This window comes from Chelonoidis abingdonii, chromosome 2, assembly GCF_003597395.2.
Source record: "Chelonoidis abingdonii isolate Lonesome George chromosome 2, CheloAbing_2.0, whole genome shotgun sequence".
In the NCBI taxonomy this organism is placed as follows: domain Eukaryota; kingdom Metazoa; phylum Chordata; order Testudines; family Testudinidae; genus Chelonoidis; species Chelonoidis abingdonii.
In genome coordinates this window covers 303,295,060-303,313,079 of record NC_133770.1, presented here as the reverse complement: position 1 = coordinate 303,313,079, position 18,020 = coordinate 303,295,060, and the positions used below count along the sequence as shown (strand labels likewise).

General features: G+C 47.4%; 1 protein-coding gene across 3 annotated transcripts in view; it reads left to right on the top strand.

Moving 5' to 3' along the window:
- IQANK1 (IQ motif and ankyrin repeat containing 1) overlaps positions 1–17,141 on the top strand; it is a 160,130-nt gene extending 142,989 nt beyond the window's left edge. For all 3 annotated transcript variants that reach the window (XM_075063360.1, XM_075063358.1, XM_075063359.1), the window contains one exon: positions 16,455–17,141. In XM_075063360.1, coding sequence (XP_074919461.1) covers positions 16,455–16,629 — 175 coding nt within the window. In that variant the 3' untranslated portion in view covers positions 16,630–17,141. The remainder of the gene's footprint in view (positions 1–16,454) is intronic.
- The last annotated feature ends 879 nt before the right edge of the window (positions 17,142–18,020 follow it).

Below are 18,020 nucleotides of genomic sequence, written 5' to 3'. Positions count from 1 at the left end.
TAATTGTATGAAATTTTAGTTTTTAATGACTTTGCTGCTGCTTTTTATGTAGCCTGTTGTAAAACTAGGCAGATATCTAGGTGAGTTGATGTACCCCCTAGAAGACCGCTGAGTACAGTTGAGAACCACTGGACTAGATGACCCTTGCAGTTCCTTTTAACCTTATGGTTCTATGATTCTATAATTCTATGTCCTGCTACTCTTCCTCCTGGGGCCCTTCTCCTTATCCATACAATGCCCTACAGTATCCATATTGGGCTCCTTGGGGACCAGAGAGGGAACATCCTTCTCAGGTGCCCTATCAGAGGGAGAGAGAGAGAGACTCAGAAGCAGAGCCTCAGGATTCCTGTTGAGATTTATTACCATCCTAGAATACTCAAGGAGCTGACTGAGGAGATATCTGAGCCATCAGCAATTATTTTTTAAAAGTCATGAAAGACGTGAGAGATTCTAGATGACTGGAAAAGGGTAAATATAGTGCCAATCTATAAAAAGGGAAATGGGGCAACCCAGGGAATTACAGACCAGTCAGCTTAACTTCTGTACCCAGAAATATAATGGAGCAAATTATTAAGTAATCAATTTTCATTCATCTAGAAGATAATAAGGTGATAAGTAACAATCAGCATGGATTTGTCAAGAACAAATCATGTCAAACCAATCTGATAGCCTTCTTTGCAGGGTAACAAGCCTTCATAAGTTGCTAGACATACTACACACCTCCAGACCCAATCACTTTCCTGATTAATGATGCCTTTTTGGAGCCTGTAAAAAACTGTATGGCAAACTCCTGCTACTCCTCCTCCCACAGCAACAAAGACTGAGATGTACTATATTCTCACTAAGGGAGCTGAATATCTGTATGCCCATCCAGAGCAAATCTCACTAGTCGTTTTTATTGCTAATGAGAGAACCAAGCAGCACCGCTCCCAAAATTACTTCATTTGAAAATGACTCAAAACATCTTGACCTCTCTGATGAAAAAAAGCTAGTCTATGATTTTCTTAACTATAACATCACTGAATTTATTGACAAATTGCTGCAGGAACATGAAGCAATTTCAGTCTTTAAAAACAGTGTCACTTAAGATCAAGATCTTCATTGCAGGCTGCCTTAGATGCAATAGATATCACTTTGTGCTTTACAGCAATTCTGTAGTGAGGCATCGGTCATGGTGGCTTCAAACTTTGGATATTCCAGGGAAGGTTCAAGCCACAGTGGAGAACCTTCCATTTCACAGACCATATCTTTTGGGTGAAAAGATGGAATGAGTTTCTTCACATTATCAGAATCCCACCCCACTTTCCGGTCTTTAAGCATTTACACTGCTGCAACAAAGAGAAAATACACTAAATCTCAGTTTTAACCAGAGCAGAGAACAAGCCCCTTTTTACCCCTAGAGACCAACAACACCTCTAAGGATGTAGCAGAGACTGCAAAAGAGAATACTGTCTGCTGCTACCAACTTCTCTTTGCAAATGGTGTCCAGCAGCAAGCATCCCTTTTGATGGGATTGCTGGGAGATGAAAACCAGCCATTCACCTGGATATAGCTATCTCTTCCTCCCAGATTCCTTTTGGGAATAACCTTTTCCCCCTAACGCAGAACATGGGCTGCAATAACAGGCAAGTGTGTGTTGGAAATCATCGTAAGATTATGCAATCCAATTCCACATAACTGCTACCTTCTGCCACTCTCGCTGTCCCTTTTGACAGACCCCTCATGAGAGCCTTCTCACCCAGGAGAGGGATACTGTCCTTCAACTAAGAATGATAACAATTGTTCTGATATAACAGAGAGAGAAATGCTTTTACTTCAAATATTCCTCAGACCCAAGAAAGGAAGTTGGAGGGTTTTCTTAGATCTTAAACAATTTCATTCATCATCTGAGATTCAGGATAGTCACTTGAGCCTCCATAATGCTGTCGATAGATCCAAGAGACTGATTGTAGCTGTCAACCACTAGGATGCTTATTTTCACACTGAAATTAATCCTGCACACAAGAGATTTCTGAGAGTAAGTTGTCAGTCTAAACCACTATACTGAGTGTGTAACCTTTTGACTGTTGACCACACTGAGGGTTTTTATTAAAGTGGTGGTGGTGATGTTCCTGTGTCAATGAGGGATAGCAGTTTTTACTTAGCTAGACAACCAGCTCATAAAGGGAAAGTTTGATCAGAAAGTTAAAAGCTTGTTTCAAACATTTATCCAACTTTTCATGTCTCTTGGTTTAAAGGTAAGTAAAGAAAAGCCTGTGTTATCTCCCAACACAATATATAGAGTTTATTGCTGTGAGACTGGATTCCTGGACAGCCAGTGTGTGCTTAGCTGATGGCAGATTTCAAACTATGTCCATCTTTATCACTCAACTTCAGATGATTTCATGAACAACATTAAGTTTCTCTCGCAGTCTGCTGAGCCACATGGCTTCATGCACTTTTGTGATGTTGCACACTAGCTTAGTTCAGGACAGCATACACCTCTAGCAAACACAGTCTATATATAACTTTAACACTTCCACAAAAGGTTCTCTCAACTGGTGGAAAAACCCAGATGCACTTTCTATACAAGTTCGTTTTATTCCCCTCCTTCTGAAAAGAACTACAGTGACAGATGCATCTCTTGTGGGTTAAGGAGCCCATTTAGACCTTCATTTAGTTAAGGGCAAGTGTGGATTCCAAAGGAGGCACTCTAATACATCAATTTTCTGGAGCTCAGAGCAGAATGCACTTCTTACTGATGATTCAAAATAACTTCATTTGGGTAATGACAGAGAATATGACTACAGTATTTTTCATAAACAATGGGGAATTAGGTTGTCTCTTCTGTTCAGAAGCATTATGATTATGGAATAGGTGCATACAGCACTGCATCAACCTGTCAGCAGATATACCTGTCTGGTATTCACAATGTATTAGCAGACAATTTTAGCAGATACTTCTCACCAGAACGTGAGTGAGAGATTCAGAAGTCAGTGGGTCACTTTGTCTTCCATAAGTGTTGGATATTTTGTTCCAGAGAGGGTCAGAGTCCAGGTTCTCTGGCAGATGCTCTCCTGATCCCTTTGTCACAAAATGGTATATGCCTATGCACTGATCCCATTACTTCCCAGAGTATTACAAAAAAATCAAACAGGACAAAGCACTTGTTATCCTAATGGCCCTTATGTGACTGAGACAGTATTGGTTCCCAGAATATCTTCATTTGTTCACTTGACCTCTGATGCCAGATGTTCTGTCTCAGAATGAGGGAGGGACTCATCATCCCAATCTGTCCTCCCTCCACCTGACTGTTTGGTTTTTTGATTGAAGGATGTCAGAACTAGAAAGAATGTAGAATCATAGAGTCAGAGGAATGTGGGGCTTGAAGGAATCTCAAGGGGTCATCTAGTCATGTGAGACTGTCAAAACCCTCATTAAAATCAAGACATATCAGATCTACTGCTTCCTGCCCTATCCACTAGGCCAGAAACCCTATCAAAGAAGAAAATTAGGTTGGCTTAGCATATTTTAGCAGGAGTGTTGTAAGCAAGACACGAGAATTAATTCTTCTGCTCAGTGCTGATTAGGCCTCAGTTGGAGTATTGTGTCCAGTTCTGGGCACTACGTTCTAGGAAAGATGTGGACAAATTTGAGAAAGGACAGAGAAGAGCAACAAAAATGATTAAAGGTCTAGAAAACATGACCTATGAGGAAAGATTGAAAAAACTGAGTTTGTTAAGTCTGGAAAAGAGAAGACTCAGAGGGGACATAACAGTTTTCAAGTACATAAAAGGTTGTTACAAGGAGGGAGAAAAATTGTTCTCCTCAACCTTGGAGGCTAGGACAAGAAGCAATGGGCTTAAACTGCAGCAAGGACAGTTTAGGTTGGACATTAAGAAAAACTTCCTAACTGTCAGGTGGTTAAGCACTGAAATAAATTCCCTAGGGAGGTTATGGAATCTCCATCTTTGGAGATTGTTAAGAGCAGGTTAGACAAACACCTGTCAGGGATGGTCTAGATAATACTTAGTCCTGCCATGAGTGTAGGGGACTGGACTAGACGACCTCTCGAGGTCCCTTTCAGTCCTACAAATCTATGATTCTATGCTTTATTCTTGATGAATCCTTGATGGCTATTACTTATCATCTATTGCCTTGAAGTTAGGCTGACTGATTTATAATTCCCTCAGTCCTCTTTGATTCTCTTTTTAAAGATAGGTACTATGTTTGCCTTCTTCAGTCCTCTGGGACCTCACTCATCCTGTATGAGTGATCAAAGATAATTGCTAATGATTCAGAGATTGCTTCAGCTAGTTCCTTAAGTACTCTAGGGTGAATTTCATCAGGCCATGACAACCTGAATACATCTAACTTATCTTAGTTTGTATCGGCAAAGAGCATTTTATCCTGATAATCAGTAGAAAGGATCCATAAGGAAAATGTACAGTTTAAAGTGGAAAAGATTTGTTTCTTGGTGTGACCATCATGAATTTCTACCATTACAGTATCAACCACCTGACATTTTGGGCTATATACTTTCACTGAAGAACTCTGGTCGCTCACTCTGTTTTCTCAGGGTACTCTTGGTGGTCATTAGTGCCTTCCACCCATATATAGTCATTCAGTATTTTCCCACCCTACTATGTCTATATTTCTAAGGGTATTTCCACTTGCTGAAGAACATACACCAGCATTGGACCTTCCTATACTATTAACAGATCTTACAGCATCAGCCTTCAAACCACTGGCTTCATGTCCTTTCCTTCCTCTATCAATTAATATTCTCTTTCTTGTAGCAAAAATATCAGCAATAAAAGTGGGAGGGTTAAGAGCTCGTATGATTGACCATCCTTGTATAGTTTTTCTCCAAGACGACGTCTCCCTCAGGCCACACCCTAAACTCATATCCAAGATTGTGTCTGAATTCCATCTAAATCAGATTATCCCCTTACCCAGATTGTCTGAATCCTCAGACTAATAGGGATGAGGCCAGGTTATAAACTTTAGATGTTTGGAGAGCTTTAGTCCTTTACCTCCAGAGAACAAAACCATTTAGATCCTCCCTGAGACTTAAGTTTCATTCGCTGAGAGAATGAAAGGTTCTCTGATTCTATCCAAAGACTGTCAAAATGGATTTTGAATCATTTTATCTATCTTGAATTATGAGGTATCCAAACTTGATCCACCAACCAGTGTTTGAGCTCATTTGACAAGGGCCCAAGCATCCTCAATAGCCTCTTAGAAGAATGTTCTCATAGTTGAACTCTGTAAGGCCATTATGTGGGACTCTGTATAGACTTATAAAGATGGTATGCATTGGTGGAGGCATCTAGGTCAAATACTTCTTTTGGTAGGGCAGTTATTCAATCTGTTCTTAGAACCCCAAGAAACCACCACCATAGTTAGATCACTGCTGAGGCGTCACCTGAAGTGGAATACACATAGGGACAAGCATTTGAAGAAGAAAGAAAAGTTACTTCTTTGGACACTAATTGGAAGAAACAGGGATCCTCAATTTAGACCTTACAAGGTGGCCAGACACAAAAATAGACCATCTTGACAATGCCAGACACAACCAGAACAGGCAGCGTTCCAGCCATCAGGAAAAAAACCACAGTTTTGAAAGCTTGGTCGAGGGTCTGAATGACCTCCCCTTGACACCAGCACCTACCTGCCTATTTGGTCGCTCTCTACAGTGTTTTTACCAAGCTTGGGAGCATATTACACAAGACCATTGGGTCTTAGAAATAGTTCAGTAAAAGTTCATCCCTTTCTTGGCCCCCTACCCCCTACCTCTGCAGGGACCCTTCACACAAGCACCTTCTCTGACAGGAAGTAGATTATCTACTACAGCTAGGTGCCATGGAACCAGTACCAACACAATACAGAGGGAAAGATTTTTATTCCCACTATTTCCTGACCCAGAAGAAAAGTGGTGGATGGTGACCAATACTAGACCTACAAAAACTCAACAAATCTGTATGCTCCCAAAAATTCAAGATGGTCACCTTAGGCACAATAATCCCAGCGCTGGAACAGAGGGACCAGTTTTGAGCCCTCAACCTACAAGATACATATTTCCACATCTCAATACATCCAACTCAAAGCCAATTCTTCCAATTCACAGTGGAACACAACCACTTCCAATACAGCGTCCTCCTATTTGGACTGTCCACTGCACTGAGGGTGTTCTCCAAAATCCCTGCAGTAGTCTCAGCCCACCTGCACGAACAAGGAATCATATTTTTTCCATACCTAGATGATTGCCTTATCAAAGGACACTCATACACAGAGACATAAACAATCACATGACTGACCATCAACCTCTTCCAAAGACTGGGGTTGCAAATAAACTTTCAGAAATCCACACTGACACCCACACAACAACTGGAATTAATTGGGGCACACCTGGACTCAATTCAAGACAGAGCCTCCCTACCTCATGCCAGATTCCTAGCCATCAAACATCTCATAGACACCATCTCCATCTGTCCACGAATCAAGGCATGCCAGATTACACATGCAGTGTCTTCAGGGCTGGTAGCGTTCAATATACAAACCCACCAAACCACAGCCTCAACATTATGGTAACACCAGTGACCAAGGTTCTAGTATCCCTATGTAGACGAGTGGACTCACCCCCGCGGTGCCTTCTGCGAGTGACTTCGGGAATTAGCTCAGTCCCAGCCCAGAGCACCCTCTGCAGGCCAGTGATCCACCTGTCCTCTGCTGGCCCCCTGTGTCCCTCCCTGGACCCGGTGCCCTTTTACATGGAGTGCTGCCCCCAAGCAGTCACCCCTTTCTCTGAGGGTTTCCCCTTCCTAGGGGACCCCCACCCTCTATCTCCACTTTGCCTCAGTATAGGCTACTGCCCAGTCTCCACCTAGCCCCTGTTTGCTGGGGCAGACTGCAGTATCAGCCACTCATCATAGGCAAAGGGGTTTGGACCTGCTGTCTTTGCCTACCCCTGGGTTGCTCCCTGCAACCCCCAGTACCTCTTGGCCTAATGCTAGGTGGCAGCCTGAGGCTTTCCAGGCAGGAGATCCCCAGCTCCTCTGCCTTTCTCCAGCTCTGCTCCGCTCCGCTCAAGGTACCTTGTCTAGCTCCCTGCAGCCAGGCCCTTCTCCCTCTACAGCCAGAGAGAGACTGTCTGCTTCTCCTTCCCCTGGCCTTCTTATGAGGACCTGTTGCTCAGTTTGGGGCATGGCCCCAGCTGCAGCCACTTCCCCAATCAGCCCAGCCTAAAGGCTGCTTTCTCCAGCCACAGCCCCTTCCCAGGGCTGCTTTTAACCCTTTCAGGGCAGGAGCAGGGATCCACCCTGTTACACCCTACAAAATGGTGGAAAAGACCGGAGAACATCTGCGTAGGTGTTCCCTTTCACCACAGACCTCCTTCAATCATGATCACAACAGCTGCTTCCCTACTGGGCTGAGGGGCATACCTTGACTACCACATGACACAAGGCAGGTGGATGACATTGGAAACACGCCTTCACATAAATTTGCTAGAACTCAGAGCAGTAAGTTACACCTGTCTTCACTTCTTACCACTCATAAGAAACCCATCAATTCAGGTGATGACAGACAATGTTGCATGCATGTTCTACATCAACGGACAAGGTGCGGGCTCTGGAGTGGGGCTGAGGATTTTGGAGTGTAGGAGGGTTCTCTGGCTAGGACCGAAGGGTTCGAAGAGTGGGNGAGGGAGGGCATGGCTGATCCCAGTGCCTAGGCATTGAAGCCATGAGACTAACCACCACTGCCAACACACTAAGCAAATGGTTTTCACAGGCGCACAAATAGGAACTGACCCCTATGGTCTTACAACAGATATTCTAGCAATGGGGATTCCCATCTAGCAACTTATTTGCCACAGCACAGAACCACAAAAACCCACTAGGCAAGACCAGGGATGACAAAGCCAAGAACATATCGATTACCCCAGCATGGCCCAGACAGATCTGGGACCCTTAGCTGCTGCGTATGTCAAGTCATCCTCCACGAACTCTGCCAGTGAGGACAGACCTCCTCTCACAGGCTGACAGTCAGATCCATCCGTAACTGGTGAAGCTCCATCTGAAAGCATAGCTCCTCCATGGTTCCAATTACACGAGTTAACCTGTTCAGAGCAGACAGTGGTGGATTTAGAGTTAGTGGGGCCCTATGTGCCGCTTCATTTTCACACGCACACCCTGGGACCCAGCCAAGAAAAAGAGCATTCTCTCTTATCTCCCCGTTTTTCATTATTTTTTTCCTTCATCCTCCTCCTATATTATAAGTAAGGGGAAGTAAATGACAATGAAGTGAGGTACCTTGATTGGGGCAGGCGGTTGGGTTGCAGGAGGAAGTGCGGGTGGCGGGCTCTGGAAGGAAGTTTGGGTGCTGGGTGCAAGCTCTGGCTGGGGCTTGGAGTGTGGGAGGAGCGGGTGAGGGCTCTGGAAGGGAGTTTGGGTGTGGGATGCAGGCTCTAGGCTGGGGCAGGGGGCTGGGGTGTGGGAGCGGGATGTGGGGGGGCGGCGCTTACCTTGGGCAGTGCAGCTCCCAAAGCAACCAGCACACACCCCCTCCGACAACAGCTCTGAAGCGGGGAGGGCAGGGGATCTCCGGGCACTGCCACCTGCAGGCACCGCCCCCACAGCTCCCATTGGCTGCAGATCATGGCCAATGGCAGCTGCGGAATCAGCACTCAGGGTGGGGGGCAGTGCACGGAGACACATACTCCGCGGGTGCCACAGGGACATGCCAGCCGCTTCCGGGAGCAAAGCGGCATGGAGGAAGGGAGGCAGAGTGGGCAGGGAGCTGCCTTACCCCTGCTGCTGATATGTCTCTGCGCACCCTTTACAGGAGGGGGGCAGCGGGTCTCCATGTGCTGTCTGGGGTGGGGGCAGTGCATGGAGCAACCTTCCCTTCCAGCCAGGGACATGCAGAGACATGCCAACAAGCCAGACGCTTCTGGGAGCAGTGTGGGGCCACCAGCCCCGGCGAGCCCTGCTGTACCACCGGCTGGGACTCAGGGGCAGGTTGTCAGATATTTGTCCTTCATTTTGGGGCCCCCCCTGTTGGGGGGCCCTGTGCCACTGCACAATTTATTTCATGGTAAATCTGCTCTTGGGAGCAGGTCAAACACATGTTATTGAACAGCAGACGTGATTCCACGTGCAATACTTACCTACAGAAGTGGAAATGTTTTTCCACAAGGTGCCTACATAAACAACTTACTCCCTGACTATACCCCTTCCAGTGGTGCTAGACTACCTTATAAAGCTAAAGAACTCAGAGTTATTGGCAGGGTTCCTTCCCCACTCTGAACTCTGGGGTACAGTTGTGGGGGCCCCACATGAAAGACCCCTAAGCTTATCTTCCATCAGCTTAGGTTACAAACTTCCCCAAGGCAAAATTCCTTTCCTTGTCCTTGGACAGTATTGCTGCCACCACGAAGTGATTTAAACAGATATTCAGGGAGGGGCCACATGGACCTAGAATATCCACAGCTACTTGCTGAAATGGAACCTCTATTATGGGGAGTGGCTGGAGAGGGGGTTTGACCTGGTCTTGGGGTTTTCCCACTCTTTGGTACACCTTACAAGACGGGACATAAGTAGAAACATCCTTGTCCATTCCCTCCCGGTGGAAGGACTTCTTCAAATCATCTTTGGTCCTGTTCACCTTGTTAGGGGGCTTATTCCTTCACCCTCTTACTTCCCTGGTCCTTCTCATATGAACAGAGAGCAAGTTTACCCGAAGTCCAAAGGCGCAAACAATTCAATGTCTATTGGGGTGAACTTCCAGCAAGCATTATTCCAGTTTCCTTCCTTAGTGTCCCCCTTCCCAGCTCTGACACTACAGAGCCTTGCCTGTGTCCCTGTCCCTGTTCCCATCCCCCTTTAGCAAAACATGATTCCAATTCCCCCATCCGCAGCCCCTGTTCCCACCCTCCCACCAACTTACTGATTGACTTCAGACTATATAGCAAAACCTGAGTTTTGCTTAGCTATTCCATAACCAATCATTTTACTGAAATTTAACTAACCAATCCTAACATATTGTAACAGGGTTATTTAATTATATCCCACCATGTTAATTGGTTTACACCCAACAAAATTAATTATACAGTAGACGGAAACAATTACAGAACCAGACAGATACCATGCAAATAAACATAGAAAACAATACAGAAGTGAGGATTTCACAACTACATCTACACAGACATAAGGGTTTTCCAGCTGTGTCTATTGATAAGTGAGTTCTTGCCAGGCAGGATGCGATCAAACTAAGTTTCCTTTTACAACTTCTAGGCTCTACCCTTTCTCTGGAGGTGATAGAAATATCAGGACAGGACTGTATTCCTAATAGCCCAATAGCACCTTATTTTGATGTGACTAGTTTGGAATGTGAGGATGTGACCATACACTTCCCAGCTTATGTCTGCCTAACTACATCTTAGCTGAAGGCCTTAGCCTGTCACAGTAAGAGAAGGCCATTACACAGACAGCGATCTTTGATTCTTTCTTTTATACCTCTATAACTAGCTAAGTGATAAGAATACACCTAAATTCTTAAAAGTATAGGCCTTTGCAGATAGGCCTGAATATCTATATCCTAACACACCCCAGCATGGCCCCTAGGATGATCGTGGGCTAAGCTCAACAGCTTTACCTGGTACTTAGTTGGCACTACCAACTGTATTTGAGGATGCCAGTCTCCCTGGTGCTCACCAGAAAGAGTTTCCTTGTATAAAAGTCCTCTTTCTACAACAAACCAAGATCGATTAGAAGAGCTGAGAGGCGCTGGGTTGCTCCGTGCTGCCGTCCAAGCTTCCCGGAGGCTTTCATCTGCTTCCTGCTTGACCTGAAACTGTTCCCTTGATGCTGGAGACATCAGTTCCTCACTGGATTGTCGAGTTGGCCTTGATCCCTCTGGAAGTGATGTAGGTCATTGGGCTGTTTCTGTTGACTGTGAACCGCTCTCTGCTGGTGCACTATGTTGTATTTCAGGCTTGGGCTCTTGTGTAGGTTTAGCAGCAGCTGCTGCCAAGGCAGGCTTGGTTGTGCCCTTTAGCATTGGTGTTGTAGATGGGAGGGGAGGGATAGCTCAGTGGTTTGAGCATTGGCCTGCTAAACACAAGGTTGTGAGTTTAATCTTTAAGGGGGCCATTTAGGGAAGTGGGGTAAAAAACTGCCTCAGGATTCGTCCTGCTTTGAGCAGGGTGTTGGATTAGATGACCTCCTGAGGTCCCTTCCAATCCTGATATTCTATGGGGTTTCAAGTGCTGGCAATGGTTTTGGTGTTGGTTGCTCCACCAGTTCCAATTCCAGGACTGATTCTAGCTGGGTCTCTGCGACTGGAGCCACTACTGCTGTAGCATATGTTGGCATGGGGTCCACTTCCACCACCTCAGTCTGAGGCTCTGGTAACACAGACGGTGCCCTTGTAGAAAGCTCAGGAACAGGGATAGGTGCGAAGGCTTGTTTACCCTGGCTGCAGGTGACCATTCCGACCCTCTTCGCTAATGTCACATGGTTGGCTAAGTCTTCCCCCAGCAGCATAGGAATGGGATAATCATCATAGACTGCAAAAGTCCACAGTCCTGACTAGTCTTTGTACTGGACAGGCAACTTGGCTGTAGGCAAGTCAAAAGAATTTGACTTGAAGGGTTGAATCATCACTTGGGTGTCTGGGTTGATGAATTTGGGGGTCCACTAAGGATTGGTGGATAGCTGACACCTGTGCTTCACTGTCCCTCCATGCTATAACCTTCTTCCCGCCCACACTTACAGTTTCCCTTTGCTCTGAGGGTATCTGGGAGTCATCTGGGCCTAAGGACCTTTGGTGTGACCCCAGTGCAATGCATTGTAATCTGTTGGGGTTCTTGGGGCAGTTGGCCTTTACATGCCCCAGCTCGTTACATTTAAAACATAGGCCTGCTGACTGGACACTGGGGAGAGGTGGGTTGCTGGAGAATGGTGTGGTGGGACGATAAGGTGTCTGGAGTTTTTTTGGGGGTGCAGGTGGGGTCTTGGGCTGCCCCCGGTGGTATGGTGTGGTCTTGTGGTGTCTCTTCTGCTAGCTACCCAAACTGCTACCAGGGTTGTTTCTCTCTGCTACCTCCACCTGCTTTGTTCCGATTTGCCCCGCCTCTCTGATGGTCTGGGACTGCTTGTATTGATCAGCATAAGAAGCAAGACTTTCTGCTGAGTCAATTTTCTTATCCCATAAATCCTGTTTTATATCATCATTGGTCATAGTCAGGAACTGCTCCTGTACAACCAAATCACACCTTCCTTCAAAGCTAGTTACACCATTTCTTTGACCAATTTAGCTAACAGAGTCTTCATCTGGTTTCCATAAGCCACATTACTTAGTGCAGCCCCTTTCTTAAGGGCTCTAAATTTTACTCTGTAAGTTTAAAGAGTAATTTGAAATTGTTTCAAAACCAAATCCTTAAATTTACCATAGTTAGAAGCATCCTCAATAGGTCTCTTGTTAAATAGGTTCAGAGCTCTTCCATTCAATTTTGCTACCAATGTTGTCATCTTGTGATCTTCAGACATTGCATGGAGAGTGCCCAGTCTCTCAACGGTGATGAACTATTCAGCAACATCGCTGGATTCATCATACTATGGACATAGTTGCTCCCATTTGTGGATTTTTGGGAAAGTGGAGCCAGCTGCTGAAGGGTTCTGTCTTTTCAACTGCATGACAGCCAGTTCATGCTTCTGGGCCAAAATCTGGGCCTGTATTGCTCTTTTAGCTCCAAGGCTCTTCTATGGGCAGCCTCCTCCCTGGCTGCCTCTGTCTCCAAGTGGTTTGCCTCCTTCCTCTCCTCCGTGTCCAACTCCAAGCACTTTAAGGCCATTTGTTTTTCATGTTCTGTCGTTCATCAGCTTCCAATCTGACTAATTCTAGTTTCTTTTGGACCTCACTTTCTGTCATCCTAGCCTTCCTGTGCTTAGCCTAGCCTAAAGTTAGAATGAAAACAAAACAAAACAAAAAAACAGCTTGTGAATTCCCTTACAGGAACCTAACTACTCTGCCCTCAGGCAGAGAAAAAAAAGTAGCTGCCAGGACTGCCATGCTTTCCCCACCCCACCAGAGTTACCTGGGGTTTTTTTTTTCTTTGGTCTTTCTCCCACTGCACCCCCCGCCCCCCGGCATGTTCAGCCCCTGTCCCTGGCAGGTGGGGAGCTGACTGAAGTTGACTGCTCCAGCTAGCTGCTCTGTGCGGCATGGTGGCTGCCTGAGAGAGCCCATTTGGGGAGGTGGCGCCCCTCCTCCCCCAGGTCTGGCTGCCAGAGACAGGGATCGAGTGAACTGGAAATGTGCCAGGGGGAAATGGCTTCCGTCTCGCTCACCCCGTGCCAGCAACCAGCCTGGGTGGGGAGTGGCCCAGCACCACCTCCACCTCCCCAAATGGGCTCTCTCAGGCAGCTGCCTCACTGCACAGAGCATTGGTCCACACTGGCCACACAACAATGGCTGGTCCCACCCGCTCCATTCCCCAAACAGGCCTGGCTGCCAGGGAGAGGGACAAGCGTGTCTGGGGGCAGGCGCAGCAGGAGGGAGGCCAGAGCCCCTCTTTCCACTGCCAGCAGGCCAAGCAGAAATCTGGAGGGGGTCCCTTGACTCTGAATTCCCCCCCATACGTTGGCTACTGGACTTTAGTCAACTGGACTGAGAAGCCGCCCTGATCGGTAGGACAGTGGGGCAGCCCTTTCGCTGCCCAGGTCCAGCCAAAGCTCTCCTCTCATGCACCTTATAGAACCCCAACAGTCTCACGCTAGCAACATTTGCTCCCAAAGACGGAAAGCATGGAAAACACTGGGTGTGCTCAGAGCGCACTCAACTTCAGCGGTCAAAGGAACTGAAGAGTGGTTTGGACCAAGATTTCTCAACCATTCTCTTTCTGAGACACACTCCCCCCCGTCCCCTCCACCCTGGCCAGAACATACAGTACTATAAAAACTGTGTGTGTGTGTGTGTGTGTCGCTTTGGACTTGGCTTCAGCCATCAGATATATTGCGGGGGGGCTCTGGGGTTTTAGCTCTGCGGGGCTTGGGGCATCAGCTGTGGCAGGGTTCTGGACGTCAGCCACCAGGCAGGGAGGGGCTCGGGGCTTGGGGCTTCAGTTGGGGGCTCCGAGCGGGGGCAGGGCTCAGCTCAGAGTTTCTTTCCTTTGCAGCATTGTGTGTGCGGGGGGAGGCACTGTAGCGCTGGGCTTCAGCCCTGTGGAGGGGCACTGGGGCTCGGGGTTTTAACCCTGGGAGGAGTGGGTGTACTGGGGTTCAGACCACCCCGGGGCTCTGGTCCTGGTTTCAGCCCCATAGAGGTGCTGGGGCTTAGGGTGCCAGGCTGGAGACATGGGGCCCTGTGGCCCCCTGAAACCAACTCGCAGATCCCTGGGAGGCTGCCGACCCTGGTTCAGAATGACTGGTTTGGACTACGCTATTTTTTATGCCTCTGGAACTCTCCAGGATGGAAGGAGAGGCAGAGAGGTGTGAGTGCGTGCCAGACCAGTCCAAGGGTGCACACTGCAGGATTCTTGATTCCACCCCGGCAACATGTAGAAAGTTCATCTGCCCTGAAGCCGTATGTGAAAAAGTTTGTTGTTTCAGCATATTTATTTTTATTTATGTAATGGGTATAACAATTTAAGGCATTAACACAGATAGTCTCAAATTTAAATTTAAAGAGGTTTAGTTTTTAAAAGAACTTACAATAATTAATTTTTTTATTTTATTTTAAAATTGATTTTTGAAAAAAATTCCTGCTTTTTATGTAGCTTTATGTGGTACACCCCCTCCTTGAAGCCTTATCCCACTGACTGGGGATGGTTACCAGAGAACCTTGATGGTTGAGGAGAGAGAAAACCTGCTTCCCTGGTGGTTACTTGGTCTGAACCCTTGAGTCCTTTGCATGGCTCTCTTTCACTACTCTGTTTGTTCCATGCATTCTTGAGCTTGTTGCTTGCATCCACTTGTGCTCCTAAGATGTTGAATAGCTTTGGAGCAAAGTCGGGGCGTGCAGAGACCGCCCTCTGTAACAAATGTTTTTCTTTCTTCCAAAGCAGCACTGGCCCCTACGAGAATAGTCCCAAGAGGCCTTGTAGATCTAGCATCTCTTGGCCTTTGTTTTGTTCCAGTTGGTTTACACCTCCACGAGAGGGAGCAGGAACAAACAGAGTCAAAGCATTCTGTGACTGGGCCACAGAAATCTCAGTACACTGAGGGGCGACGGAGCAGGGAGCCATGATGTTTGTTGCTGCTGCCGTGATAAAAGCTGGGGTTCCAGTGGCAAAGGTGTGACTGCAGCATGTCCATGTTCTCTGCATTGCTGAAGGCAGCGAATGGGCCCTGTAGCTAGAAGGTGTGGCCAAGCCCTGTGAACACATTAGAACTGTTTCTTATATGTGCTGGAGAGAGGTGCAGTCCCAAAGGGCTAGATTTATAAAAGGACTTTGGCAGCTGTGTCTTTAGTCCATAATGTAGGCACCACTGCCATCACAGAACCACGGTTCAGTTGACACCTAACCCTGTAGACACCGAAGGGTCTGCCAGTGAAGTCCCCTACGCACCTAAGTCCTGACATCACACAGATGCTCAGCATGTGAGGTCACACCTAAGCTGGCAGCAGTTTCAAACGCTGCAGCCACTGACTTATCGTGCCGAAGGGCCCTGAGCTGGCAGGCCGCTCAGAGCATGCCTAAGTCCCCCACAAAAGCCAGCTAGGGAAGGGGAGGAGTGAGTGGGTGGGCGTGTTTATAAACAATAGCTAAGTGATTAGCTGGGATGTGGGAGACCCAGATTTGCAGGTCACTGTTACCTGAGTTACAGCAGGGCCTAAGTCTGGGACCAGGGAGCAGGAGGGTGAGATGGTACCTGAAACCATGAAAGGCAATAAGGTTATGCAGGGCGGGGGCCACAGAAAGGCCTGAAGGGCATCAGAGGACCCATGAGTGGGTATGAGACAGGACTGGGAGTGATTCTGTGAGAAAAGGACAGACTCACCAAAGCGCAGCAAGGTGAGGGAAAGGAGTGAGAGCCAGATCCCCAGAAGTACCGAGTCACCACCGCCCTTTTCTGATACAGTACCTCTCTCAGTAGTCTTTCGGAGCTTCCCCTTTTGGACGCCACTGAGATCTTTCAGGTGTCTTTACGGCACCTTCTACACTTTGCCCCTATGTAACTCATAGCTCTTCATGGTTTCAGCTGCCATCTCACCGCCCTCTCCTTCCACCATTGTTAGCATCAATCATCAAGGCAGACATTCGCTTTGCACAGATGCAATTTTGGTGCCTCTGTTTGAGTATTCTGAGGTTGCTGGCCCTGCCCAAAGGAATTGTGTTTCCTCGAGCCAGTGTCCATGCAATACCACCTGTGGCTTTTTAGAAGCAGAAGTCAGTGTGGCCACGTGAGCCCAGTAACAGCACGTCTATAAACTCTGCTGTTCAACTGTGTGTCTCCTTCCTCTTACAGGTACCTGTCCTTAGTCAGGGCAACAGATGGACCAGAGTATTCACCGACTGAATTTCAAGCAACTAGACTTGGAAACTTTAAATTATTTGTTATCATCAAACGTCACCAGCCCCCTGAGGAATTGCTCCAAATTCTCCTTCCAATTCGGGTCATTCTGGTCAAGTGCAGCCTGTAGGTATGGGGCAACAGGCAGCAAGTGGGGTAGCAGCTGGTGTCTCATTAAAGTGAAATTATATTACAAGGCTTGTGTTTTGTAACCAATCATGGGCAGCACTGGGGGTCGGCTTTCTGCGTTTCTGAAGGGAAGGCCACAAAGTGCAGGGATCATAATAGGGCAGATGGGGAGGTGCCAAATAGCTGAGCTGAACTCACCCTGCCAATAGCTAAGACTGCAAGATGCAATTCTGTTCAGCAGCACTATGGGCAAGGCCGTACATTTGTGACTGAAGGCCTCCTTTGCAGGCTCAGCTTGTCTCCCCAGACAGTGACTCACCTTCGGTGAGATGGTCATTTTCTTTGAGGCAGCGAGTAGGACGATGAGGCTTTTTCTTGCAGTCCCTGCCCTTTGCACTGTGATACCTCAGCAGCAGGCAGGAAATACGAAAGAAAAGTGCCTCTGCCTGACCCCTGCAATCATCTCCTTTCTGTTTATGATCCTTCCCCCCCCCCCGCTGGACTTTGTGTAGCCTGTTGTTGTTTTTTCTTTCTTTTCTACTACCGCTTTAGTGCAACTGCCGAAGGAGGCTGCAACTTGGTGCTATTTCCATGAGCCCCACTGAGACTGTTGTTCTCCTGCCAGCATAGTGTAACGGGGACAGGCTGGCTGCATCCGTCCATGAAACACCCTCAACCCATGCTCAGACAAGGCTATGAAACTGAGGAGCCTTTTTATATCAATAATAGGACTTGGTGCAGTCACCTCTATTTTGGGTCTGTAAAACTCCAGTCAGTACCAGATCTGTGCCAGGTTGGCTGCTGGTTCGGCTCAACTGGGCTCAAGCTCATATGACACATCCTGCATTCAGTGAGCAAAGCCATCCTGCCACAGAGAATGCATGCTACCGTCCCTCAAGTGCTAGCAGTGGTTTAGCTGCCCTCATAGAAACGAGGCCTTGACAGCTTTGGGCCTTTTAACAATACCAATTAAATCTGCTGCCTACAGCAAGTGCTGGATGCATCTGAAGCCTTGGCTACACAGCAGCTGCCACAGCCAAACTGCAGTTCCGAACAGCCAGACTTTTGATAAAGGACCTGAGCATGGCTAAGGGCTAAGGGCAACCAACATGCAGACACCAAGTCCCTGATAGTGACACTGGGTGCAGCCGGGCACAGGTCAATGCACTGTTTATTAAAGACTTGTGTGCGCTACGCCCTGTTAGCAACACCATTAAGCCCAGGGGTGAAGGGTAAAGGCGGGCCGACTGTCCGCAATGTGATGCAGGCCAAATGCCTATAGGTCAAGTGGCGAGCATCAGCGTGGATTTGTGGCACCATGGCATGGATAGTGGAAGATTAACCATTGAAATGGTGGTTTGTTTGTCTTTCATATACGCTTAGTCATCGCTG